At 42.0% G+C, this 27,990-nt stretch overlaps 2 protein-coding genes across 8 annotated transcripts; one reads left to right on the top strand and one right to left on the bottom strand.

Moving 5' to 3' along the window:
• Window positions 1-2,215: 2,215 nt before the first annotated feature.
• SNX5 (sorting nexin 5) lies at window positions 2,216-19,436 on the bottom strand. 2 transcript variants are annotated; one of them, XM_085219035.1, is made up of 13 exons: window positions 19,305-19,436; window positions 10,308-10,412; window positions 9,694-9,804; window positions 9,035-9,156; window positions 8,613-8,736; window positions 7,911-8,006; window positions 6,965-7,070; window positions 6,799-6,874; window positions 6,070-6,109; window positions 5,888-5,974; window positions 4,596-4,755; window positions 3,793-3,878; window positions 2,216-2,809 (listed from the first exon to the last, which is right to left on the bottom strand). In XM_085219035.1, the coding sequence occupies exons 1-13, from the start codon at window positions 19,434-19,436 to the stop codon at window positions 2,762-2,764; spliced, it is 1,293 nt and encodes a 430-aa protein (XP_085075161.1). In that variant the 3' UTR covers window positions 2,216-2,761. The 2 variants fall into 2 exon arrangements, with proteins under 2 accessions (XP_085075161.1, XP_010704874.1); XM_010706572.3 differs by lacking the exon at window positions 19,305-19,436 and adding an exon at window positions 19,033-19,197.
• On the top strand, window positions 19,186-27,653 carry MGME1 (mitochondrial genome maintenance exonuclease 1). Of its 6 annotated transcripts, none has more exons than XM_010706574.4 (6): window positions 19,317-19,470; window positions 21,062-21,155; window positions 21,585-21,663; window positions 22,842-23,064; window positions 23,512-23,644; window positions 24,582-27,653. In XM_010706574.4, exons 2-6 carry the CDS (start codon window positions 21,126-21,128, stop codon window positions 24,714-24,716), a joined length of 600 nt encoding a protein of 199 aa, XP_010704876.1. In that variant the 5' UTR covers window positions 19,317-19,470; window positions 21,062-21,125; the 3' UTR covers window positions 24,717-27,653. The 6 variants fall into 6 exon arrangements, with proteins under 6 accessions (XP_019468147.2, XP_010704876.1, XP_003203820.3 ...); XM_085219038.1 differs by having other exon boundaries at window positions 19,428-19,563; XM_019612602.3 differs by having other exon boundaries at window positions 19,186-19,440; window positions 21,062-21,663.
• Window positions 27,654-27,990: the final 337 nt, after the last annotated feature.

Here is a 27,990-nt window from a genome sequence, read left to right as displayed (position 1 = left end):
TGTTAACAGAATATGTACATGACTCTAGAGGTTGTCATCTGCTGAGCTGCTTCTAGGAGAATCCCTGGCCCGTTACAGGTAGGACAAGCTGGATCAGTATAGAGACCTGTTATTTCAACTCTTAGAGGTAACATGCTGAAACAGACCTGTGCTGCAGGTCAGTGGGATGCTCACCTCCTGGTCACAGTGCTGACAGTCTCCATCAGCAACATTAGACCTGGAAGTCTAACAAACCTGAGTAAACTTCAGCAAACATTAGTTTTCCCCTCTAACTTCAAGCAAAAGCTACATACCATAGTAACTACAACAATGGTGAAGCTTGTGCCTCTCCTCCAAAGTCCACTCACAACTCCTAGATCAGAGCAACAAGGCTGTGAAAGTAAACTGCTTTGCAGATGTGATGGGTGAGCATACACTGAAAAGCCAATCCCTGTTTCAGGCATCTGTGAAATTCTGCTTTTGCCCTCCCCAGACAGCCTTTCAAACTGAGTCTCGGCAATATTTTTAAACACTAGATGTCATATTGATGACCAATTGTCTTATCACACCAACTTGTATGTGCTTTTCCGTGTTCCAAGGCTCTATTCAAGGCCACGCTACATGCCAAGTCATATTACCTTAAACTCTTATTGGTCCTTATCAGCAGAATGCTCACGTACACAGTCAATTTCTCATAAATCTCAACATACATCTAGCTGTTGGATAGGAACCTAGGGCATGCAGCAGTTTTCCAGTACTTCCATCACAACTCTGTCTGAAAGCAAACGTGGTGTTATTAGTTACCGGCTGTCCCAGAGTGCCACCCACTGGCCTCCAGTAACACAATCTGTGCTGTGAGTGGTATTTTTCCAAGTAAACGTGTTTCAGACATTGAAGCAGACTGACGCACTCTACTGGCACAGCTAGAAGAAGGCAGCTTCCTGCAAAGCAACCGTGTCACCGACAAAGACTGCTTTATAGCTGCCTTGCTTGCAGTTATTGTGAATTTGCTGACTACAACGTTTGTATAAAACTGTAATTACAAAGTCTTCTGAATGTTTAAATCTGATCAAATCAACTTTACTTAAAATACTGTGTCAAATTTCCCCAAAACCAAACTCAATGAAAAGTTATAAAAAAATACAGACAACCCAAATACTACAGTTGGGTTCAGAAGATCCATGATATAAACAGGATTTTGCTGTCAAGCACCATAAGCAAGGCAATATTACTTTTCCCATAAAACATGAAATAGGTACAAAAGGACACAAAGCAACCACAGATGCTGTGAGTCACAGCCACATTCATCATGACACAACTAGCGTACTAACTGACCCCAGGAAATCTCAGCCTCTTTCCTCTGAATGAAGGAGCCAAAGTAATGGCAGAAGGTGCAGCACACAGCTTAAGAAAAGTTTGCCTGCTTGAACACCCAGGACAAGCAGAGTTTCTTTGTTACAGACAGTGCTACCACCTAACAACTCTTAAGATGTGGTTGCCAAGAGCAGCACAGTGGAGTCCAAATAAATAAGCAGTAGGCTGTGGAAGAGTAAGCAATTGAACAAGCTTGTCTAGCTGAAACCATTTCAAACAGTCTGATCAGAGCATAGCTATGTAGTCTGCTTTCAGCACAATTAGAAGTTCAAACAAAAAAAATATGCTCAAATTTCTCTTTTACTCTATAGAAAGCTGTCTCTAGAAGGACACAAGTAGCTGACCCATACCCTCACACACCAAATGACAGCTACACTGTCATGCCATATTGGAGTACCTAGATTATAGTGGTGAATGCCCAGTTGGCCACACAAAATGTACAGACGTACAGCTTACACAGAAGACTGACAAGGGCTGTGCTTGCAGCAGCCTTGAAGTTTCAAACAGCCTCTTGGTACTGCAGATGTCGTCAGGATCAATAAAACACAAATGAAGTACTGTAAAGTGGTTTGAAGGAGTCCAAGCCATCCAGACCTAACACTGGTTTAAGAAAGGTTTGGTTTCCTTGGTGCATAGCATATAGCAACCAACAGTTTAAGAACGCTTCTCAAGCAGCAGCATGATCTCAACTCCCCATATTTCACATCAACATCCACTTCAAGATCAACTCTACTGACCCAAATATACATCTCTAGTGCACAGAATGAAAAGCTCCAGGTGATGAGTAATGTGATAATTCTGTAACTGGAAGCCCTATTATGTCATTTAGATCCCACACAAAGTCTTGTCATAGAGCAACAGCTTGTTTAGTCAGATATCTTTATTTGCTGTATCACCCAAGTGTACAAATACTGAATGTAGTTATACAAATTCAAAATATACTGTAGTAGAAATCCATCTGGGAAATGGAATGTTAAAGATATTTACTTTATAAAATTTCTACACATAAGTCATTCCCACTCGCAACTTTCAAATATCAAGTCTACAACAACAGATTGCTTTGCGATCCTGGAAAATAGGAATTCTTCTCCAAAAAGATTTTCTGCTAGATGAAGAATTGGTCAACAGCAAATTAATTTTTTTTTTTCCCCCCCAACATTTGACTCATTTTGAGTTATCAGTCAACAGGATGTTAGGTACATCCAGACAACTCATATGCAGTTCTGCTCTCATGTATACCAAGGAAGTCAATACATCACTATCAACATATTTAAGTATTAGTCAAATAACCTCAGTGACAATATTTATTTTAAGCTTATGAAATTGAGCCAATAAGTTACCCCAGCCATTGAGTGCAATTGATATTTTTTTTTTTTTAAATTCCTTCACATTTTCAGAATAAGGCTCCTTAGTTCTTGAGCAAGTCAATACAGCTTTGCAGGAGAGACACGTTATTCTGGAAAGGAAGATAATTAGTTTCAGGTGAGTCAGACTGATTGTGTAAATCAGGTTTTCAACAATGAAGGAACTTCAAAGATGTCAGGTCCATCCCCAGATTTTGTAGTTTGTGACAGCAATTAAGAGATTGTACTGCAGAAACAAGTATTCAAGCATTGTCAAAAGCAGTCAGTGGCCTGCTCCTCTCTGTAAACCTGCAACTGTGACCTTGTCTGTGGGAAGGAGGAAAAGGACAGGAGACTTGGAACTTTTTTTTTTTTTTTTAAAGTGGGCCAAACAGAGCCTTTCCTATATCTAATTTAAGCACAGCACTGAAGTAGCTACCCATAATGAAGTCCAAGGAGTAGAAAATTAGACTCCTTAGACTTCCCAAAAGAGGCTAGAGTTACTTCTTCAGGCTTCCCACTTTGTTCTCTAAATTAGCAGACCCTACAATTAGTATATGCATTCCTACATTAAGATTACAGCATGCAACTTGGCCTCCCCATCTTCCATCAAGTTTGCTCAGCACAGAGTCTCCCTTCACAAAGCCAAACAAAGAGTTGACAGCTAGATCACAAGCTGTAGAACATGCCACATGCCTCAGTAACGCATCCACAGCTGCCTACTATCAGGCATATTCAGGAGGGGTCAAATCCCATAGATGAAGTGGCTTCACAGGAAGTTTAAATGAAAGGGCAGCCTGCTACATGCTAAACTGAGAATTCTTACTCACAGGACAACAGGCCAGCATCCTAGGAGTAACAGGCTGAAAACCTTTGTCCCACAAGACAGTCTGAGACTGCCAGCACTTGTTCATTGTATATACAAATACCTACAGACTTTCAATTCCTTTCTGTCCTCTTCTCTAGGTCTCAAGTTAGAGAACATGACTGTTCTATTTTACAATTGCTAGTCTTAAAAGGAAACAGCCTACACATAAGTTGTAGGTTGCACATTATTCACTTATCCAAGCTACCTCTTAAATTCTAAAGAACACACCTTTGCATGTTTTATTTCCAGTTCTGCCATTTCAATTAGGTTTTTGCGGAAGGCTGTTATTCTCTTCTGTTTGAAGCTTATCAATTCTGTAGGAAAAAAGCATAAGCACAGATGAGAGATGTACAAAGTAATGACTGAAGTTTCAGTAATGCCCTTTGTGTTTCATATTGTGCAACTCTAGTACAGTGTTTGACCACAAAAAGATTTAAGAGCCAAGTCTCACTGTTTCTAGCCAGAATATGCACTGAATCACACAATAGTGCAATCTTAGTAGACAAGTTGCCTATCTGCTCTGAAATAGAAGGGTTTTGTAGGAAAACAACACGAATAAAACAGTGAGCCACATAAGCTCTGGGAGAGGCTGGAGCATTTGGAAACCAGGAATAGGAAGAAAGTTGTGTGCAACCTGAAGGTACATTTCTCTTTAATACTGGCCAAAAGCATACAACTAAGCAGCAGCATTTGAGATTTGCTATTAGGCACTCAGCAGCACCAGCACAGAGAAAAAGCCTGATTCCACAGTTGTTTGGTGTGGAAGCTAAGAACAAGAGTTCAGTCTAGAAAGCAAATGAGGGCTTTTATTATGTTTAAGTTGTCTAGTACAGACATGGCTCAGCTTCAGACAATCATTCTTCTGAAGGTACAGCTGCATGAGTTTTTACATACACTTACACAGTCCCTAAGAATTTCAGACTACTTGCTACAGGAGAGTGTTCAGAGGACTACAGCTGTTCAAGGTCACATTGAAACCACAACTGCATTAACATCTCCCTTGAGGATAAGTACAGCAAAGTCTTTTTCACCTTGTTTTGCAGATTCTGAAATCTTTTCAAACTTCTGGTAACAATCCTGTTGATGTGCCTCAGCCAGATTGACATCCTTGCTCTTTAGCCTGGCTTTGTCTAAAGCTTTGTTTGAATTTTCATAACCAACAAGAGCCCTTGCACGTCTGTACAGAAGATCCTGAAAGCAGACAGGAATAACATGTAGAAATCTTAAGAGGACCGCAGTCCAAATTGAGATACAACTACTTTAGCAGGAGGTTTCACTTCTTCCAGCACTAGATTATGCTTTTTCTAACAAGCTGTTCTAACACTCTTTACTCTTAGCAAAGCAGCAGAAGTGTTTTACCAGTACAGTATCACATGCTCAAGACAGTGATTTATGTCTTAATCAAGGAAGCCTGAGGGCTATTTTAGTCATGATTACTCCCTTTAAAACAGTTTCATCCTTCTGTAAGGTGGGCGTCCCCACCGAGTAGTAATACACTACCTGTTGGATGCCCAGACTCCAATAGCTGTCACGTGTTTACCACATAACCATATGAAAGGGCTCCAGTACTTGGGATTTGCTTAAGGATTTTTAATTTGTCATCAACATTTTTAATGGGTTATAAACACTGGAAGTATCAGAATACTGGGAACTGAAACTCAATTGACTCTAAGTCCCAAGAATCCATTGAGTTGTGGCCAAAGAAGGCAACAGTATCCCAAGGTACATTAAAAAAGAACATGGCCAGCAAATAGGAGGTTCTCCTCCCCCTCTACTCTATCCTACGTGAGGACACACTGGAGTACCGTCTCCAATTCTGGGCTCCTCAGTTCAAGAAAGTCAGAGATCTCCTAGAAGGAGTCTAGCAGAGGGTGACAAAGACAATTAAGGGCCTGGAGCATCTCCCATAGAGCTTCTTGACTGTCAGAGTGACAAAGCACTGAAACCAGCTGCCTAGAGAGATTGTCGAGTCTTCTCTCTGGAGATATTCAAGACTTGTCTGGACACTACCCTGTGCAACATGCTAAAACAGGTTCCCTGTAATAAGTAGGTTGGACTCAATCTCTAGATGTCCCTTCTAACTCCTACAATTCTGTGATTCTGAGTTCTTTACCTCTACAAGCCAAAGAAACTGGCTAGACGTCTTAACTGTTTCATAAGTGGACTAGGCAGTAGTTGCATACATAGTTTCTATATTCTGCTGTCATTCAAAAGCGCCAAGTTTCTTAAGTGAGACAAGGATCTCCCTTCCTATCTTCTCAAAGCACAGAGATAACTGAGTCACAATTCCATAAAAATAAGCTTCACAAAGAAAAGTTCTCACCTTAGCAGCATCTATATTGAGCATGTAGTACCTCAACAGTTCAGAGAGCTTTAAGTCTTCATCAGATGAAACTCTACTCTCCACCTTCTGCAGAAGAGATTATAGAATCTGCATGTAACAGGACAGTGTCATCCAGACTTACAGATTTGTGTTATTTTTACTTTTCCCAAAGCTTCTCTTACCCTGAGTTTCTCAAAGAGTTCAGCAACTTTCAGCAAGTACCTCAGGGAGGAAAATGCATAAGCATTAGATATAGATGTAGACAAGAGATTCAAAAGATGGTCTAGGTAGAAACACGGACAAAAGGTTTAATGCAAGAGGTGCTGGATTCCTTTTTAACAGAGTTGAGCAACTGGACACCATTTAAAGTAATAACAAACAAGTAGCATTAACAATCTTGTAAAGAATTTCCCACTGCTACTCTCCAAGAGTGATAGACTATTTTGTTGGGTTTTTTTTTTTCCAGCTGTAAACTGCATTAACAAGGCTCAGTACATTGTTATCATGATAATTTATCTTAGAATGACCAGGCTTCCACAAGGTGAAAAAAAAACTATTTTTGAACTTTAGAGGTTCTAGTGTAAGCTGGAAATGTATTTAATACATCAGAATACAGGGGTGTAACTCTTCCTATATTCTCTGAGTTTGTGACATGAATAAAATTCAGGGCTTCTATACTGAAGAAGCTTTGAGCAGTACAATTCAGCTCTGCCGCATAAGTGGGAAGAGATCAGTTAGGTAATAAACAGTGCAGCTGATATTCTTTCCTCTGATGTACCAGGGGAAAGAAAGTTTCAATGCCATTTGTGCGGAATTCAAGAAACTCAAACTAGCTATGACTCACTCCCTGGATTTTCTGAAAATTTAGAGTACCCAGACTCAGAATGTTATGAGCAATTAGCATTACTTACTTTTTGATAACTGTAGGTTCTTCTAATGCCAGGCTGTTCAAGCAAGCTGAAGTATAAATATAGTCATCTGCAATATCTGCAAGAACAAGAGAAGGTTTTCAGGCTACAGAAATCACTAAATCCAGTGAGACTGCAGGTCTTTAGAAAGGTCTTTGAAAAGATTCACTTTTACGAGATCTTGTCATCTTATCTGCTTTTGCACATGCATCCTTGATTCTGTTGTGGTAGTTTACAAGAAAAGTCTTCTCTTGCTCAAAAAAGTCATCTACTTCCTGAAAGAGAGTATAACCTGTTAAGTTACTTTACCACAGAACACAGGCACTTTTCTATTTAAGGAAGGGTCTAAACAAACATCATTAGCTACCTGAGTTTTATGCCTGTCAATCTCTACTGAAAAGTAGAGTTCAAGGAAAGACCTTGAGAATTTCTAAATATTTGGTAAGATTTTTGGTTTTTTATTTTTACACATTGAAGCAAAGATGGATTTGACACAAAACTACTCAGCACTGCAGGCTGTCTGAAGTAACCAGAGAGCCCTCAAGGCTACTAACAGCTGTTACAATTTCATTTCCCAGACCTTTAACAGCACAGTAGCTGAATATTAAGCAGTTTACAGGCTTATTTTAAATCCATACAACACACATGTACTGTAATACCAGCTTCATGACATGGTGTTTAGGATAACAAGTCTATTAGAAAGAGCTACCATGGCAACAAGGTAGAAAAGCTGAAGTTGAACCACTTCAGGAGTGTCTCATATTTTATTTTAACCAGTAGGAGCAGAAATCATAACTAATGTTTTATTCAGACCACTGAAGTAGACAAAAGCATGTTTGCTGAAGGGAAGCTCTTCCCAGCAGGATCAGGTGTTAGGGCAACTCTTGCACATAAGGTTCTTGAAATATACTCCAGTTTTTAGCAATCTATACCCTCAGTGTCTTTTATTTATTTAAAGTCAAAAGGCTACTTTGCACACCTTGGGACAGCAGTAAGGTTTGCAGTAGTAACTCTAAGCCTCACATACATTAAGCCTAAAGCACATAAGTGATGTCCCTTAAGAAATAAGAAGCAATCAAGAATAAAGCAAATAGGAGGTAAACCAACTACCTTACCTTGACTCCAGACAAGAGGATTTCATCTGCACTCTTTACCACACTTTTTAGAAGGAAACCAAGCATCTCTTTCGTGTTTTTCCTCCGAACACTCAGCTAGAAGAGAGGCCAAGACAGCTTCAAATTAATCCAGGATGGATGCAGGGAGAAGATGACTACTTTAACAGAATATTAACATCACTTATGTCTAACCTATGACAGAGCAGCCTGATTTAGAAGCTCTCCTTAACACCCCTGTAAGTTCTATATAAGATGGTACGGGTAACAAATAGCTTTACTAGCAGTTCAACTACTCCACAACACAGATTTTTCTCATTCCCAGAAACAGCTCAGCTTCTCCCTAGGTAACACTGATCAGCATCCACCACTTACAAGGTACAAAACAAATGCAGTACTAACTTCAGCACACCAATATTCTTCATTTTAAAGGATCATGAAAGGGACAGCAGAAACACACCTGCACAGTATTTGTTCCTAAGATCCAAGGACACATCAAGTTGGCTTCCTAACTTGAATACAGTTAAGAAATGCAGCAAAGTGACCTAAAGACATGCCTTTATCTTTCAATCATTTCACAGAACTACTACTGGCAACATCTTGCTGACACTGAGGTAGATTTATATAACATTCTAACCTAACCACACAGAAGAGTGGCAGCACTTGTAACACCCTGCCTCACATGCAAAGTTGAAAGTGTCTTACATCCTGGTCATACTCCAAGAAGACACAAAAATTGTGATCTTTGCTGAGCACAGGGTGAGAAGAAATCCGCTGAAGGAAGATTTCATGTGATGACACGGTCTTCTTGAAGACAGCGAGGTATTCACTGAAAGAAAAAAAGACTGAGATCCATCTGCAACTCCATTGTACAAAGAATTGCTTCAAGTTTTCCAGTAAAAGTATTCAGTGTGCCTCTGAAATAGCCAGCTAGCAATTGAGAAGCTACTTTCAGTCTGTAACCAGGAAATTTTCCAGATTTGAGAGAAGCTTGACCTACTCCCAAATTCCAGGATTTTACAGAATATCAGACAGCAGCACCTTCAACATCAGTTACCACTAAATATATTGCTCTCCCAGAAGGCTTCTTTACGTTCAGCCCTTAGCAGCAAACTCACTCTACTTACGCTTCTAGCTCTTGCTTCATTTTGGCAAACTCTTCTTTGGTCATAGACACTTCTCCTTCCCCTAGTTTCTGCATCTTCTCTCTGGGACCATCAAAGTCAGGCTTGGAAGGGGCTGGAGGTATCTAGCAAAGGAATAATTGGTTAGGGATAGACAGTAACAATCTTAAGCTTTACAAAGTTACTTCTAGCAATCTGTAGGAGGCGGTCTTTTTGCATGGTCATGTCAAGCCAGCAAGGCTCTGCAACCAGGAAGCTTAGATGCTTAAGTCATCTCCCTCCAGCTCTGTGCTACTCCTGCACTTAGAAGCCAAATAAGAGAAAAATACCTCAGTATTTTTCTGCTGCAGCAATTGAATAATCTTAACACAAGAGAGACGACTTAATGGATCAGTCTCCTGTGTCACCTTCAGGCAGATACTAGTCCCACTGTGGTGTCAGAGACTGAGGTCTGTTTTGCTGCTCCCAGCCAATCTACAGGGAAAGTTAACACTAGAGCTATACCACTCGAGTGAGTAACTAAAGCAGAAGAAAGCATAAGGAATAACCATGTCACGAAACACTAACAGCAGTAGTAAAAACAGACTTTGTCTCTTTACTAATTTCCACATTAAATTACCACAAAACTCTGTTTAGAATCACATTTTCCAGGAACTACTTACAATGAGTCCTGCATACTCCTCAGTTTCACTGAGTGTGTCATGCAGCCACACAAAATCTTCATGCTGCCTTGTAACTGAAAACTCGGGACTTTGAAAAGCTGGCAGTGTAGTCTGGAAGAGAAGATAAGGAAGCCTCACTGTTTTGTAAATGAGCGCTTTTAGAAACAGTTCTATTTTCAAAGGAAGCTATTTTGCCTAGTAAGAGCCTCGCCTACTCCTTTTCAGCTGAGCTGGCACTCAAATGAGAGCCTTACTAAGAATGTTATTTGAAGAAAAGGCACTGCTGTAGAACAGCATTCATACAGTTTATTTTGTGGCACCTCGCAGTAGCTGCCTTCCCCCCAGCCTCCAGCCTTCCCAGACTCAAGCTACTTTATTTATGTATTTTAAGTAAAGCCAACCTAGTGTATCAGTTACCTTGTCTCTAAAGGGAGCGTTCAAGTCTTAAGTATAAAAGTTTGTCTTTATACCCTCAGGCTATCTTTAAGTGGAAAAGCTCCATTTAATTAGATTTTCCTCATTGCCAAACCCACCTTTGAAGGTATGCTCATTACAAATACATAGGTTACTTGCATCATATCTACAAAGAGCACTTTCTAGCCCCGTTATCTTACCTTAGTATGTACCGTGAACTTCACTTTGTCCTTTTCACTCAGAGCATCAGGTATATCAATTTGAAGAGAAGGATCAACATTCAGGTCTACAGATACAGACCTCAGCTGCAACAGAATTCACAAAACAAGCTCTGGTCAAGCATCGAGTAGGGTTAGTGAAGCTAAATTGGTCACTGGCATTGTCAACAAGAACCACATTGCAGCAGACTGCTGCCTCAAGGAGCAGCATACACAGAGGTATAACAGCCTCAACACAACCCTCTCTTCCAAATGCATAAAATAAGAAGAGTGTTACTTAAGAGCCCACAGACCCAACTGTTAGGGAATACACACAGGGTATTAGTGAAGTATTCCTAAAAAGAAGCATCTTCCCTCCAGCACTTCTCCAGCTTATTTACTTAAGTACATCAAGCCAAAGTCTATTAAATCATTTAAGGGAGTAACAACACTAATAGTTCTCCTCATTCTCTATCTCCACAATATATGGAAGAACAGCTCTTAAGAGCCTAGTCTTGTGATTTGTTTCCTTATCTTTACATCAGACAGCTGCTTTGGCACAAGAATTAAGTGATTTTTATCCACCATAGAGGACAACCCATAGACAAAAACTGGGTGCTTCCTCCTCTGGCTCAGATTGGTCACTGCTGTCTCTCTGACCTCCCAAGACTACTGCACACGAAGTTAGATTCCACAGTGGCACTTCTACTAACTGTTCTAACAGTTGTAAAGGTTTCTTTGCCCCCAGGGAAAAATGGAGCAGATGCCTAAAACCTCCTTAGACTCCCAAAAGTCTAAGATCCAAGTGTTTGCCAGAAACAGGACAAGAACCCAAGAATACTGGAGTACTAACCCTGCATCAGTATAATCTTATTTTCAAAGTACCTGGCATCAAGTTAATAGCTGCTGGAATGCACACGTGCTATTTAAAGAAAGTCCCCATGAGCTAGAATGAGAACTAGTTTCAGAGATACCTGAACTTTGCTTTATGAAAGCTATTTATACTTGTAACTACAAGTCTCTACCTCTCCTGAATTCAAGTCTTACCATACCTAGACAGAGACTTTGCCTGGCAACATTTTAGTGCTATTTGCTTCTACCTGGAGAACCTATGAAGAGGTTTCTGAGCATGCTATGTGGATGCGCTCCAAATAAACCCTTAACAGGAGACTGCAGAGCATATCAGGTTCAAAGACCAGACTTGCCTTCCCACTAATTCAGACAGAGGCTTTAAACAGATCCAATGCCTTCCTTAGCAGGAGACACTTCTTTCCAACAGCTTAAATCAAAATATCATTTCAATTGTGCTTAATTTTTTCTAGAGCAGTGGAGTAGCCTTCTCATTCAAAGATGTAAGGGGAGAAGGAGCTCTGAGCTCAAGTCACAGCCCTGCAGATATTCCTTATGAGGACAATGGTTTTGGACTCACAGCAGATGAGGCTGAGGCAATCATCACTATGCTTTGGGATACCAGGGAAGTGGCCAGGTTGTGCTGAATCTTACTGTTTTAGAGCACAAGCTTTAGTCATTTTCTCCCTCTTGTTTATGAATTGAGCATCCTTCAATTATTTATACTACACTCCTACGTGTACCTACATGTTCAGGGCAAACAGTCACAGACAGCTACGTGATCTCAGCAGGAAGCAAAGGATTTTAAGCATATCCAGCATAGATAACTGATGAGTATCGATACATGCATCCAGTTCCTACATCAAATAGATGCAGTGATCTAGATATCAAGAAATACAAGCTATTGCTATCAAGAACACAAGCTGCTACCAATTTCAGACATCTATTCTAGAAGCCAGCAATAGCCCCAACCTACATTATATGGTGGTTCTTGCATTACAAATCTTGTCTCGTAAGAGGCTCTTCCCCCAGCACTGCAGTCTAACAAATCATTCTTATTTCCTGCGTAAGGGAGAAACTGCTGATCAAGGTCACAACACAGGAAGTTTGCTGAAGAGCAACTGTCAGAGCCGGGCCAAATCCCGAAGCTATCCTTTAGAGATTATTTTGCATGCATTACCAGAAAAGCAAGAGCTGGGCTGAGGCAATGCTGCTTCACCACCCTGCAGCATATTGGCTAACAGAAGCCAGGAACCTGCACACACCACCTGCTAACTACAAGATCCAGCAGCAAACCCACAAGGAAATAGCACTAGACAGCATCTGAGCAAGGCCATCATACTACAGATTGCTTGAATGCTGCTTTAAGCTTCTGTGTAAAGCTACATAAGAACTGACGAGAGGTTGTCCTTTTTAAGTTGAAAGCTTCACTTCCAGGAGCTTTGGAAACTTCCCTCCCTCTCATCTGGCCATCTGTAAACTGAAATCCAGACCCGGCAGACAGCAAGTCTCCCCACTAGCCTGCAGAGGACAAACTGCCAGGGTGGCATGCAGCTGCATCTAGCCAGGCTGCTGCTGGCTAGACTCCAGCTATCACTAATAGTTACTGGTAGCAGATATGCTCAGGTCCCCATACCTAAGAGAGAGATACCCCAAACACTGCTTACAGAGCACATCCTGTAAGGGCAGCCCTAGCAGCCCAGACACTGCTCAGCTCTGAATGTATGAGACTCCTGGCACCGTGGGGACCCCAGCTACAGAGTGAGGCTGCTAATCACACTCCTCTGCATGCACACAGCTCTCCCTAGGAAGGCACAGATGAAGCATCACAACACAGAGGTGTGGTTCAAACATCACCAACAGCAGCCTCACCACTCCACTCAAGTACTAGAGGAAGGCTAGGTAGAAGGCCACCATTCAGGGAATAGTTTCACAAGGAGCAGAGCTTGAAGTTTGTTGCCATCTGAATGAAAGGCAACTTTCAGAATTCCTAGCTGCTTTAATTCCAGATAACACCAGCAGCCAAAGCAGTGAGAAGCAGCCCCTCTTACTGTGTTTTGCATCCTGCTTACTTATCTCCACTGTCCAAACAGAATCAGCAGAACTAACAATACAAACTGCTGAGTCTGTGAAAAGCATGATAAGCTAAAGGAAACTGCCTCCTCTCAGCTAAACTACAGGAAAGGTTACACAAACCAGCCAGTCCTCAACTTGGGAGCTTTCTTAAGTGTCACAGAGGAAGTAACCTGTGATTAGATGCCATCCTCAGCTCTCCATGCCCAGTGGTTGCCTGCGCAGGAAGTGGAGATGAATGTATGGATGTAAGATGGTGGTGTTTTGTCAGATTAAAACAATTCAGCAAGAACATGCAACCTACAACTTCAGAACTCCCCAATAATGCTACTTAAGCAGAGCTTAGTGCTCCAGCAGGGCCTCATTTACAAAGAACAACTAGGAGTCAACAGCAGTACGCCTCAGCAGTACATACAGACACACAGCCCACAACAGGAGGGTCCAAAAACCAGAACAATAATCAAGAACTAATTGCTGAAGAAGTCTTGCACCTTCTCCTGCCCTAAACATCTACTGTAAACACATAACTATCTAGCCTATGCATAAAGATCACTGCAGGCTGAAACATCAAGCATTTCATTGTTGGAGAGTAGCACGGGATTATCAACTCTATCCCAAGCCTTAGCATCAGGCCTTTCAGGAATATGAAACTGAGGATCAGAAAGCCACCGGTCTATTCTAGCCCCACGAAGGTCACTGTGGCTTCTAACTCCAGGTCAGAGATCTTTCGGATTACACAGTCATGGCAGAAAGGCTCTACACTACAAAGAGAGCATTCACATAGCCCAGCTTTGTGCAGATCACCGTTTCCCCATAGCGTTTTTCCACTGAACTGGAACCAAGGAGCTCTTCTCCCCCCACCTCCTCCTCTGCCCACCCAAACTTATCAGCTCTATAAGGCACTAAGCCAGAGAGCACCCAGAGCAGGTGCTCTACGCTAATGTCTGATCTCAATACAATCACCTGCCCTGGCTGCACCAGCAGTTCATCTTTCAGGATACGTTTGCTATCACTCCTCTTACACCCATCCCATAAGCAGCAATGAGAAAAAGTCACAAGCAGGCTGCACAGAGCCTTCTTTCATCTTCAGATCCCAAGGCTTGTTCCTTTACCGTATCAGGCACCCAGCCCAAGATCTCCCTGGGGAACTACCCTAGTTGAGCCCCCCAGCCTAACCACTCTTCTCCATCAGGACGCATTTCACAGCTAGAACATCATTGCTTCCCCTCTACAGTGAGTGGAACCAAGATTCCCCATCTCAGCAACCAGAATCTAGTCTGTTCTCCCTCACACCCTCAGTACCAGGGGTATAAGAACAGAGCTCAGCAGCTGGTGAAAGCATGCCTCACTTAGAACAGAGAGGTGCTAAAGATGGTAGCTCCTGGAGCAGCACAGCAGGGAAGCAGCTGAATTGGGCTGAAAACTTGAACACTCCAACTAGCAGGGCACAGCATCCCTACTTTCATCTTTTATTTCCCTTCCTCACAAAGGATTTTAGAAATTTATGGTTTGCAGCAATTACAGCAACTTTTACAGTACTGATACCTCCAGCATCTCATATCTCTTTACCACCGTATACTGGGACCCTCAGGACTTTACGCGGATTCAAGAAAATCTGATTCCTGTTCAGTAAAGATACCAACCACCATAGCTCCTATTTAGCCTGACTTGGCAATTAGAGCAGAACATCACACAAAGCTCTCCAGAAAAACAGATAATCATCACATTGATTGCTTCAAGCTTCAGAACACATATTATGGTACTAATGAGAACACTATGATAAATCACTTAATCTCAACACTAAAGAGAAAAGATAGCAAGGAGATTGTTACTGACCAATCCAGGCAGAATTTTACAGCAGTTTTTCTACTGCTTAAAGAAGAAAGTTGGATCACCACAGCGCTGATCATCACCTACTCAGGCTTCAACTTGACAAACAAGTTTCTGATCAGGCCTCATTCAGCACAAGCACATCTTCATACTTGCAAGCTCCCAGTGGAAGGAAACATCCTCAGCCACAGAAGCTGCCTGGTTCTGGCAAGCATCCCAAGCTTTAGAGTCACATTCTTTGCAATTTAGCATTAGTTTTGTTGAAGTGACTCAGTCACTTCTCCATTCTAACAAAAGAATCTGCCAGTGCAAGCAACTGCATACAACATTTGACTGGTAGTGAAATAAGAATTCATATTCATTCTCAATGTCAGATTAATCCACAGGTTTCCAGCATAACTTGGCTTCCAGAAGGAACAAGTAATACTTCAATGAGAGCTTACACTTCACAGAACCTTACACAAATTATCAGCTGCAGCCAGCTCCCCTCTTACTGACTGTCACCTTGCTGTCAACCTGCAGCCACAAATAGAAGTAATTACATCTGCCACTACCCAGCAGCCACTTTTTTTTTTTAAAAAGTAGTTTAGTTAAACCAGTTTAAGTGCTCTCTCAAGGCCACTAGAATATCATGATGTTTCTGTAGAGTAGTTTCTATAGAGCTTTCAGTTACAGAATGCCTTGTTTCAATACCCAGGAGTTAACCAGCAGCCCTTCAAGTAACTGGCCAGCACACATTCAGTATTACTTCCTAGAATTGCATTTCAGTCATATTCAGCACAAGTAACTTAAGATTCCTCTTAATCAAGACACTAAAAATATGTCTGAAAGCACGCTACATGTGCACAGCAAAGAGCCAACACAGCAGATGAGCAGCTTTGATTTCACAGCCTTTAGGACAGAACTGCTATTATTTCTCTGGCATTTAGTTGAAATAGTCCTGAAGTTGTCCAAGTTACAAGAAGCCTGCTTGTTTTCCTGGTTATGTGTATGCTTTACATTGCTACTTACACTACAGAAAACTCTCCCAAATCTGTGATTTTTGTACCACACGGCTCCAGTGGGGCAATTATTTCATTATTCCCTCTTAATCTTTGTTTTAAGCAAAGCAGCAGCTTAGTTTATTCCCAGTGAGATGCTATTCCTCACTGAGTGCAGAGCTTTCCAATCAAGCAGAAAGGCAAGACAAGGGAAATGGTTTTACATTGAAGGAGGGAAGATTTAGGTTGGATGTCAGGGGGAAGTTCTTTACTGTGAGAGTGGTGAGGTGCTGGAACAGGCTGCCCAGAGAGGTTGTGGATGTCCCCGTCCCTGGAGGTGTTCAAGGCCAGTTTGGATGGGGCCCTGAGCAGTCTGGTCTAGTATTAGTTAAGGAGACTGGTGACCCTGCCAGCAGCAGGGGGGTTGGAGCTTGATGATCCTTGAGGTCCCTTCCAACCCAAGCCATTCTGTGATCCTGTGAAAGCAGGCACTATGGTTAGAGCACCTGTTGCCACTGGCTGTGCAATAAGCTCCCTGATCATTCTGCTCTCCTGTGAGAGGGATCCCAGACTCACTCTTCTCTCAAGTGGTCAAACAGCCCTCAACAGAGGAAAGGATTTGTGGGAAGGATACTGCCAGCATTCAGGGCTCCCATATTTCAAGACAAAGCCTCTAACTCATCTTGCTCCAGCTAGCAGCACATAGGAACTCCCTTCACTCCAGGAATCAAGCACCAGCTTTGCAACACAAGCCAAGTCTACCCTGCCATAGCAATTTGCCTGCAGAGCACAGCCTGAGGCGAAGTACTTCCAGTCTGTATTTCATCTATAACATGAAGTATGCCGAGCTAAGATGGAAATTGTGCAACAGAAGCAAGCCCCTAATCTATACTCAGCATTTCCAAGAATGCTTTGCCAACCTCCCATAGTGACGCCAGAAACAGTAAAAGGGACTCTACAACACATGCAATCTTCATCTCCTGTGGATCTGAGATCCTGTCAGTAGTCCAAACCACTAGGCCAGCTTTATAGACTCTTATAGACTGGACAGCACACTAATCCTATTCAGTAACTTTCACCTTGCTAGTAGTTGATCTCCCTATAAAGTGTTCTCTTGCAGAGCAAAAGACCTAGTAGGCAACTTCTTTCCAGAGCATCTTGCAGAAGTTGGCTAGAACAGAGAACTGCCATTCAGAAGTGCTAACAGGAGGTCCCCAGCAAAAGCCTAGCGACATAATATTTCTTCTTCCGCTAACATTGTGAAGAAGAGCAGCCACAACACTCACTCTCACTATTTTGATAACAGTATTTTGAACACCCAAATCTGCAGTTGAATAATCAAGCATTTGAACAAATTCAGTATATTCACACAAGCTTTGCCTGGCAGTCCCACTGCTTGCTTCGCTTTTTGAAGTGCCTTTTCCTCTCCATTATACTATCTTTCCCACTGCAATTCCAATCCCCCTTATCCTACCGACTCTCCCTTCCTCTTCCTATATATCTTGACACTCTTCTGCTTTACTTACTCAGGGTCAGTTTTTAGTTTATACACACCAACAATTCCTACTCAAGGTTAGCACATAGTAATGTTTCCTTCACAGACAGAAACTTAATCTACTGCCCACATATCTAAACAGGAACAGACAAGATAGCTACGTTTCTATTTTCACTGCAGCTGCTGGAATCCCAAGACAGTCTTACTACCTGAATAGCTAGTTAATCTTTGGTCATTTACTGCGGGAGTTTAAAGCTACTTGAACCCTTAGTGGGAACATTTTCCCCTCCCTTTGGTGTTCCTGCCCATTATGTTAGAAAGGCAGATTAATACACAGTTACTCATTGCTGCAAGACAGCTGATGTTTTATTTTCTCACCTGCAGATTCTGCAGCCTACAAAGGCTTTCACTCACTACTCTCAAGTGACAGATACTTTATTGAATGTTTGTCATTTAACGCATAGCAGATAGAAGTAGCAGCTGATTCGCAATTCAAAGTGAAGAACTAGAAAGCAAGACACTTAAGATTCTGTCAGTTCAATAGATCGTTTGTTTTAAAAGTTTCATGTTCTAGGGAAGCAGATAGAAGAGGTTATTTAACAAGATTGTTCAAGGCAGATGTATTTTTTTACATCTGGGAGGGACCTTAAATTCAATCCAGTCCCAACCCTCAGACATGGGCAGGACTGCCTCCCACCAGCTCAGGGTGCCCAGGGCCCATCCAACCTGGCCTTGAGTATCTCCAGGGATGGGGCACCCACAGCCTCCATGGGCAGCTGCACCAGAGCCTCACTATCTCTGAGTAAAAAATCTCTTCTTTATATCTAATTTAAGTCTCCCCTCCTTTAGAGGGGGCATTTCTAGCCTTTCAAGTCTTTTAAGGCACCTCCCAGAAGGTTGGAGAGAACACTGAGAAGACAACCCTTAACCAGCAAAAACAGCTTGAAGCACAATTCATCTTCCAGTGAGTTCAGTTTAGGCATAATGCAAACTATATTCAGATCCAGCATTACAGAGGCTGGCCAGGCAGCTGACCCCTGCTGGAAGGTTGCCTTTCCTTCCACCCGGGGTGTTGCAGGCAGCTATTAAGGCATACAGACTAAACCAGGCAGACCACTTGGTAAAAGAGGCATCTCTAAGCACTGCCTGCACGCACTCCCATTAAACACCTCACGAAGTTCCCGTCTCAGCTTTTAAGCTGCACTTCCTCTGAAACATCGCCCGAACGCAGCAAATCATCCCACACACACTCAGCGCCGAGACCTGAGCGCTCACTCTGGGCTTCGACGTCCCAAGGCAGCACCTCACGGAACGCAAAACCAAGTCGGTGCCCGACACGACAGCCAGAGCGGGAGAGAGGGAGGCACAGCCCAATGACAGCTGACAGCCCTTCAGCGCAGGCCACCGCCTGGGACCGCACCTCACAACGCCGGCAGCCTGGCGGAGCAGGCCCAGCGCACGGCGGCCCAGCTCCCAGCACCGCGCGGCACTGCCCCCTCACCTTGCTTTGCGCGCCGTCCCGAAGCAGAGCCATGTTTCCGTACCGCCAGCCGCCCGCCTGCCGCCTCACGGCCGCCGCCGCCCCTCATATAGCGCGGGGCGGGGCCGCTGCGCCCGGCCCCTCGACGCGGCGGCCATCTTAGGTGAGGGCAGCGTGCTGTTTGCCTTCATCTAAGATGGCGGCGTAGTGCTTAACTTTTTTTTTCTCTTCGCGATTTGGGGAGCTTTACAAAAGCGACAAAAACCCAACCTAGAGGAAGATAGAATAGATACCGTGGTATTTAGCGCGGAGTTTCTCCGGTGCGGTGGGAAGGGGCCGCGGAGCCGGCGGCGGGGAAGAACTACGAATTGGACAAGCCGCGAAGCGCAGGCGCAAGAGTGCTGAGGGCGGCTGCTGTCGCGCATGCGCGTAAGCGGCGGCGGGAAGCGTGGCGCGCAGGTAGCGGTGGTTGGCGCTTCGTCCTGAGGAAACGAGGACGGGCTGGGGGCCTTAGCGGGCACACGCCGCGCTCTGCAGCGCGGGGGAAGTGGGGTGAGGCTGTGCGTGGGTCGGTAGCGAGTGGAGAAGGCTCTCGTGGGGTTCGCTGAAGGAGAGCGGTTGAGTGGCTGCTGTGCCATCCTTTTGGGGATTCGGTGCTGTAAATGGGGCTGCTCAAGGGAGCTTTTTTTCTTTACTTTAAGCCTTTTTTTCTTTTTCCCCCCTATGCTTTGTATTTCCAGACTGGTAAATTATTTTTTTTACGCCCTGACTAGCATAACAAATACGCAGTGGTTGACCCATTATTTATTCTGTTCGATTGATAGGCTTGGGTGAGCACAGTAATGGTCGTCAAACAATATTCTGAGAAGCTGCAAACTTAGATACTATTGCGCTGGTTTGTTTTTTATTGTTTTGAGTTGAGTTTGTACTGCAAAGCTAGCTGTAGTGCTCCTGGGTCGGAAATGCCACTATGTGACACAAAGTTCTGATTAATTTAATGGAATTGTCCAGGTTTAAATTTGTTTCTGACAGGTTAATTTTGCATTATGTCACATGGTGTTTGCAACCTTGATGTTTTATGTTAGCTTTTTGTTAGATCAGTTATTATTTGCCTAAACCATACAGAATCAGTGTGAAAAAGTGAAGCCAGTGAAGAAAAACTACAGTGTGTCTGCTTACTCCTGATTAAGCTTCTACAGCTGGGAGGTCTTGTCCTTCATGGAGGAAGAACAGTATTTATGGGAATGGAGTCCAAGGTCTCACCCTTTTGTTACAAGATTCTTTGATCTAAACAACTGCAGCTGGCATAGCCCCGTTTTTTTTTGCAAGCTGTTCTGTGCAACAGATTCCTGCACCCACACTTTGCCTCCCCTGCAGTTCCACATGAGTTCAGAATCTGTCCATGCAAAACAACTCCTCCTGTCACATTTTTTGCTTTCTGTGGTGCCCACATTTTGGGTGCTGTATGAAGTGCTGTATAAGAAGTGTGGTGAAAGAAAAGAGTTTTAAAGCAAGATGCTAATGTTGCTTGGTGATGTGTTGCTCGTATTCTTTGTTTGCAGAGGATAGATGGCAGAGATCTTTGTGGTGGTAATCACATAACTTTGAGTGGGAGAATAGGGCCTCAATTCTGCAATTATGTAGTATTGATTTAAATTACAGAATTCAAGGGTTTGTTTTAGCTATGTTCATAGGCATATTTATGTTATTCTTCCCTCCCGCCCTTCATCCTTTTAGGACTGTTGCAAATCATTGTTGAGTTTCACGATATTGTTGCTGTAAGAGCATCCTCTATTGCTCCTTTTGCTATTGATAACATCTTTATGTTTGCTGATTCCAGTTCTGCCAGCCAGCACTGGTTCTTTTCAGAATTGTTTCCTGTTTCATTGCTAATGTGTTCTTTCTGTTATTGTGTTAGTAATCTAAAGGAGTTCTGATGGAATTAAGTGTATGAAGGCACCATAGCAGATTTTTATTTGGCAAGGGGCAAAAATAGATTGATAGATATGTGCTTTATGACTTTGGAAATAACAAATTTATTTTTCTACAGGGGAAAATTATGATAGTCTACAGACGAGTCCTAACAGAAGGAAGAAAACTATAGTTGCTCACAAATGCTTCTCATCAGAATGAAACTCTTACAGGTACTGGCTAGGAAATCCGAGAAACTGGAAATGCTTTTTCAGCCACGATTTTACCAAAAGCAGTTCCCATATATGTGTCTGGCTACCTCTGCTTGTCTTTATAGTAAGAAGAAAAAAGTGAACAGTTATGAACAAGTTGACCAAGAAAAATACGAAAGCTTGGTGTGCTCTGTTACATCTTACAAAGCCAGTGCTCAAACACCAGAGACAATATTTGAAGAAGACAATTTGTTATATGGACAACCTCTTAAACATACACCTTCAAATAAGGTTGAAACAAAAAATCCTAAGAATTGGGTTTCTCTCATAAATCCCAAAAAGACAATTCCGCTTGTGAGCAGCAACTCAAACCGCCCCATGAAAATTGCTTTACAAAAAAACAAAATACCCAGTGTTACCCGTATTCTTCAACAGACTATCCCTCCACAGCAGGCCTTTTATCTAGAAAGATGGAAGCAAAAAATGATACTGGAACTTGGGAAAGATGGTTTTGAAGAATACACTAAAAGTAAGTCTTATCACGGCATGGTGACAAAGCAGAAGCAATGGTGTGTCCCAGACAACTCTCCAGACTAGCTGCAATGTCTGGTTCTAGAAGTTGAGTGTTTTGAAAATCCATTGAGTTGTTTCAATTTCAGAGGTCAGAGTGTATTATGAGGGCACATGTTGTTAATATAAGCTCTAATCTTTCTTTGAGGACCGTTAAAACTGATCTAGAAATGAATGGGGAAAATGGAATTAGATTGTAGACTCCTTTGCTCTATCCTATCTGCTTCTGCTGTTTCTCTGTTTGCTACTTTCTCTTTACAAATATAAATTTTCCAGCTGAATTTATTCAGCCTGCTTGTAGATACAAAGGTATTTTGTAACTGGGTGAAAAGAAGCATTCTGGAATTGTATCATCCTGATTGTTCAGAAGACTACATATATCTCTGTATATGCTGCAGTTCATCAGAGACCGTATATATAGTATATACAGCTTCTTCCATAGAGTTCAGAGGTTTTAGAGGTTTTCATTTAATAAAGTCGCATACAGAAATGACCTCCCCCAAGCTGTAGGGCTGAAGACAGTCTGAGGAGACGTGGAGGATAATGCCTTTTGGAGAAAGGCTGGTAAATGCCCTCTAGTGCTCTTTACTTGAACAGTTGTTCTTTGGAAAACTGTATATCCTTCTTTATGCTCTTTCTGAGTTACTTAGCACTTGACTGAATAAGCTTACTAGGGAAAACAGACACAAATCTGATACAACTATTTAAAATTATTCTTCTCTGAAACATTTCTGAGATAAGCCCTTGCTCTACAGAACTATGCCCATCCGCTTCAGATTTGTTCAATTCAAATGAACCTGTACAACATAGAAAGCAAATGTGACAAGAAACCTAGAATAATGTTTTTAAATTTTCAGAAATTCTCATTTGGAATACACAGTAAAATAATGCCATTGACTAAACAGTGAAGTTCTTATTTTCTTTCTGCAGAATTAGTGAAACCAAAACAAAGTAAAGTAAGCGTTAATATGAGAGGGAATTTCTCTTGATAGTTATTTTGCTGTCTTATTGTATTCCCTACATCCTTAAGCCTTCAGTATTAAAAGATGGCTGGTTTAAGAATTACTTTGTGTAATATCTATTATGCATGCTTGCCACATATTATGTGTAGTGCCTAATATGTTGCATCTTTCCTAGATCTTTTCCTCCAAGGAGAACTTTTTCATGCAGCTTTGGAATCTATATTTCTGCCTGAAGAGATGGCAACTAAGGAGCAAGGAGAAGACACTGCTGTTTCTGGCTACTTATCAAGCGTGCAACATGTCCTAAAAGATATCAGTGAAGTTAAAGCTCTGGAAAGTGCAGTTCAGCATGAAACTCTTCAGTATCTGGGCCTGGTAGACTGCGTGGCTAAGTATCGGTGAGGTACTGGTTCTCTAAGAAGCCAAATAATGTCACGCTGCTGTGTGGTGTTATGTGGCATGTGGGAAGCTGTGTCCTGTGATGGAGCAGGTCTGTTGGTGAGCTAGAGAGGGGAAGCTAGAAGGACGTTCAAGAAGGGTGAAATGGAAGGACTCAGAGGTGAATCTGCTGACAGAATTGTTATTGTGCCTTGTGGAGGATTTGTTTCAGAGCAGAGTGTGAGCAGTACAGTTACCAGGAATTGCAGCAGGTATTAGAAAGTCTTTTTTTTGAGATCTAAACTGCCAGCAAGGGGAAGATTTTCTTAGCTTGGAAGTAATAATGAGCAGCATGATTTTGGGTGGAAATGGGCTAAAAGTGCTATGCCTTCTTTTGCTGTGCTATGCCTTGTTTCCTGCTGCAAATGAAGTTAAGCTGAAACATTCTTTCTTGTTGTTTTATGCAGAGGACAGTTATGTGTGATTGATTGGAAGACATCAGAGAAACCAAAGCCATTTCTGCAGAATACTTTTGACAACCCGCTGCAAGTTGCAGCATATATTGGAGCCATAAATCATGATGCCAATTATGACTTCCAGGTCAGTAAGTCTGCTGCCAGCCAAGACAAGCAGCAGTGTTTGTGTTACTTTCATTTCTCCCCTCTTACTGCCTTTAGCATGGAGTTGTTGGTAGGATTTGTAACAAAACAGTCCTGTCTTAGGTCAGGCTAAACCGATGTACAACTTTACTGCAAAATAATTCTACTATTCTTTCTGCTGTCATTGCTTGTCCATAGTATATTGTCTGATTTTAAGGAAAGCCCTGTTCAGTGGGAACAGTTGTGTCCTAGAAGGTCTGGTAAAGCTGTAGTGATTGGTATTTGGTGAGTGCCTGGTGCTTTGTTCTGTGTAGTTTTATCTTGTGTCAGGACTAGGAAAAGAAAGAAGAAATGAAGCAAAAGAGCGTGCAAACAGGGAAATGGGATGGGAATGTATTGCTCATGTCATATGATGCTCTTAAGACTCCAAAGGTAACTGTAGCCAGGCCTGCTTGACCTAAAGAATTGCAAAGCTTTGAAGGGGGAAAATGTACTTTAAGGATCTGCTTTGCAGTATAGAAGGTAATTCAAGACAATGAATTCAAGACAACAACAGAATTCTGATTCCTACCACTTTCTCTTCACCTTCCTTAAGTTTGCATATTACAGCTGTTTGTCAAATATGAAATATTTAATTTGTAAGAAATATGTTCTGAGATGTTTCTTATTTAAGATATCAGGAAGCACTTCACTGTGCAGGTGCCAGACCACTGGCCCAAAGAAGTTGTGAAGGCTCCTCCTTGGAATCCCTCAGATGTGGTTCTGAGCACCCAGCTCTGGGTGTCCCTGCTGGAGCAGGCAGACCCAGAGGTGGCTTCCAACTCTAACCATTCTGAGATGTTAAGATCTAAGCTGGTATTTTGCAGTGATGTGCTAAAACTTGATTGAAGTTGCACTTTAATGTTCAATCTCTAACAGCCCTCTGCTTTTAACTGTAGGTTCATTGTGGACTCATTGTGGTTGCCTATAAGGACGGCTGCCCCGCGCATCCACATTTCATGGATCCAGATCTTTGCTCGCAGTACTGGAACAAGTGGCTTTTGCGTCTTGAAGAATACATGGACAGAAACTGACCCAAACTAAGCTATGCAGAGGCGAGTGATCTGAGCACAGAGCCAAAGCACAGATCTTTTAAGTCTTTATTTAGTAATTCTGTTCTTAGTAACTTGAGCTAACTTCTATCATTTTTTCCCCTTAAAAAATAAAGTAGGAAGAATTAAAATCAGAATGGGGAATGCACATTTGCCTAAGTTGTAGGAGAATTCAGTGGATGTGGCAAGACAGAGTAGAACCTACATCATCCCTATATCTTTCCCTCCAGTCTATACAATTTGAAGTTGATAGGAAGGTTTATACATTCAGTTAGCTAGATGAAGTAAAAACTGTTCAATCATCCTCCTTTTGTTTTCGAGAAAAAGCTGAGACTCTGAAAATGAAAAATAAATGAATATTGTTGACTGGGTTTCAGTCAAGTTAGTTCTTGCCCATTTCAAAGATATCTATTAACAGGCCTGTTACTAATTTGTGTTTTTTCTTACAGCAACAAATGCAAAACTTGCACTATGAACCACAAGCAAGGCCTCACATAAGCACTTATTTAAAATACTACAAATAAGTTGATTGTTTAACAGAAGTGGCTTACGAGCAGAGGAGTAGAATTGTAACTGATACACTTAGAAATTTCTAGCAGGTGTTTTAGAAGACAGGAATTTTTACTACTTCTGGTAGCTCCTCCTGCAGGTTCCAGAATGGGCTGTGTAAAAAGCCCATGGGCTAAGTAAAAGCAGTGTGAAAATGTAAATGGCCTATGTGCCTTTGGTGGTGGACTTACAATGGACACTGCACAGGGCAAGTCTGCAACTATTTTCAGCTCTCCTGACTTTCCTGTGAGTCTGAGCAAACAAGGAGCCTACCCGTGCAGAACTATTTCTAGTGTCAGGTTTTAGCATTTTCCAGTGCAAGTGGATTTCTTTGCAGTCTCAGATATTTGTGACTTTGAAGCTGGGCATTCTGAAGAGCAGTCTTTTTTTTTTTTTTTTTTTTTTTTTTTTTGAGATTGCCTTTGTTTTGTTGTTTAAAATAACATGAGAAATAAATGTTCTAAAGCAGAGGAGTTAATTTGAAGCTTGTTTCATACAATCAAGTTTACAGACGTAGAATAAGTCACAGTGTCAGGTGTGTCACAACACTGTGTGAGTATATCTGAATATACAGTGAATATATCACTGTGTTACATATCTGGAAAAACTTTTTCCTCATTCTCTTTATTTTCTCTGATTTACATGCATGAGTTTTCATAATATCACTGCAGATTACATATAGAAATACAACTGACTTCCAGCCTTTAAGAAAATCAGCCAGAACCATACCTAAATAAAGTAAAAGTAATGAGCAGGCTTGCTGCAGAAGAAATGTAAGCCTGTGTTGTGTTTGATACTCGACTCTTGTTGAGTACTGAACTGTGAAAACTTGTGCAATGAAACTTTGCTGGTTGTGCTGGTCCGTGCTTATTCAAACCATGATGTGGTGATGGTGTGATTACTCTGAGCTTAATTAGATTTCTAAGGAGACAAACATGGAGACTGAGAAACTAGGTTCATAGATGACTAATTGTGATGAAGCAGTGTGAATACTCAGTTCTACCTGTTTGGCAAGTACATCTCCACATCAGAGAATTTTAGCAAGTGGGTAGGTCAGTGTCATTGAAGATGGTCAATTAGACAGCTCTGTGGATGCAAAGAAGGGCAGCGTAAGCGAGAGAGACGATGCTTCAGGCTGAAGTAGGCGGTGATAAAATGTTCTGAATTCTTGATGTTGATTAGGATTGGATAAATAAAATTGAGCAACATTGGGATGGGATTGCCTCCTGCATCAGTGCATCATACAGCCATTAGATGTCCCTGAGCTTTGTAAGTTTTCATCCTCACCTTGCTTCCTACTGAATGAGGCCTAGTTGAGCCTGGGCAGCATAGGCATCTGTTGGCTTCATCTATGTTCATTTGCTTATTACAAAAGCCTTTCTGAGGAAGGTTGCCAACTTCATTAGCAGTGCCAGTTTGTAAAACTATTTTTAAGTCTTGGATTAATTTGTAGCATCAGAGAGCCAGGGGAATGTAGACAGTATCAGTGGAAGTTACTTGTGTCTTGCACTTCTGAAAGCCTGGCTGCCTCAGGCATCCCTTTATAAGTTCTCAAATTTACTAAAGAGGTAAAGGTGTTGCCAGTTTTGTCCCATAACAAGCTATTGCCAGTCCCATGCAAACTCATACCCGCTTTGTCACCAGTTTAAAATAGCTTGTCTGACTGTTAAATTGACATGCCCAAGGCATCTGCTGCAGGGAGTATCTGTCCTCTGTAGAAAAACCTGTCAGACAGTTCAGGGCAGTTATTGCAACTGTAGTGTCAAGTTTGTTGGAACTTTGCTCTCCATCCAGGGCAGTTTTGTTTCTGTGTACTGTTACACGCTACTTTATTCTTTTGCTGTGAATGCTTTCTTTGTCTGAAATCACATAGATGACCCACCTTGACGTGTCTCGTTCTTTGGCGAAGGCATCGTTTGGCAGTGGTAACAGAAGGAAGTCAAAAGCATTGTGTCCTACAGCGGGAAGAACACCTACCACCTCCTCACACACATAGCCATCACAAATTCCCCATCCAGTTAAAATAGGTGGGAAGGGTTTCGGCTGCTACACCACTGCTCCAAGGGCTGCTGTTTCAGCAGAGCTAAGCATACGGAACCTTTTTGGTTAGGTGAATTCTACTCACTTGCTCAGATGGCCTCTGCTGACACTCCCTCCCGATAGCTGAACTCAAATCATGTCTGGGACTGTACTGTGAGGGTTAAGGGAAGTGACATCTGCATTATTACACTGTTCAGTTATAATGGCACCATCTCAGAAGAGCTGAGATTAGCACATGAGTCTTAGCTGATTTTGCAAAGTGTCTTCTAACTACTTCGGATGCTTTTTCTTCCATAGGTCTACTGTTTATTAAAGTATTTTGCAAACTTTCCTGTTACGTAGCAGTAAAGTTTGTTCTTAACATAATTGCATCACCTTATTATCATCATTTTCAGTATCTCAAGCATGTAGATTTGTGCTGGGTAAAATACTAATACCACTAGGAATGCCTCAAAACTGCTGAAAGCTCTTCCCTGTGAGAACCCAAGGAGATGTCTGTACAAGACTGAGGTATCTTGAAGTTTGATTTTTTTATTTTTTTGATTCCTATGTAGATACTCAGAACCTTACAATTTAAGTGGTAATGGTTATGAAGCTCCTGGCCAGGTAAGTTACAGTTCATTGCTCATACAGAGCATTTGTTTCAATGTGTACAGAATGGGATATA

Source organism: Meleagris gallopavo, chromosome 2 (assembly GCF_905368555.1).
Source record: "Meleagris gallopavo chromosome 2, MGAL_WU_HG_1.1, whole genome shotgun sequence".
In the NCBI taxonomy this organism is placed as follows: domain Eukaryota; kingdom Metazoa; phylum Chordata; class Aves; order Galliformes; family Phasianidae; genus Meleagris; species Meleagris gallopavo.
The sequence above is the reverse complement of the archived record's forward strand: the minus strand, read 5'-3'. Positions and strand labels throughout refer to the sequence as shown.

What these genes read in the sequence shown, in the direction of transcription:
- MGME1 (XM_019612602.3), top strand. Translation starts at nt 21,126, where the DNA reads ATGCTTCTCATCAGAATGAAACTCTTACAGGTACTGGCTAGGAAATCC. An exon ending in TTTTGAAGAATACACTAAAA is followed by an intron (nt 21,664 to 22,841) that starts GTAAGTCTTATC and finishes CATCTTTCCTAG; the next exon opens with ATCTTTTCCTCCAAGGAGAA. An exon ending in GACTGCGTGGCTAAGTATCG is followed by an intron (nt 23,065 to 23,511) that starts GTGAGGTACTGG and finishes TGTTTTATGCAG; the next exon opens with AGGACAGTTATGTGTGATTG.
- SNX5 (XM_085219035.1), bottom strand. Translation starts at nt 19,436, where the DNA reads ATGCGCGACAGCAGCCGCCCTCAGCACTCTTGCGCCTGCGCTTCGCGG. An exon ending in ACTCCGCGCTAAATACCACG is followed by an intron (nt 10,413 to 19,304) that starts GTATCTATTCTA and finishes ATTCTGTTGCAG; the next exon opens with CTGAGGTCTGTATCTGTAGA. An exon ending in TTCAGAATCTGCAAAACAAG is followed by an intron (nt 3,879 to 4,595) that starts GTGAAAAAGACT and finishes TTTTTCCTACAG; the next exon opens with AATTGATAAGCTTCAAACAG.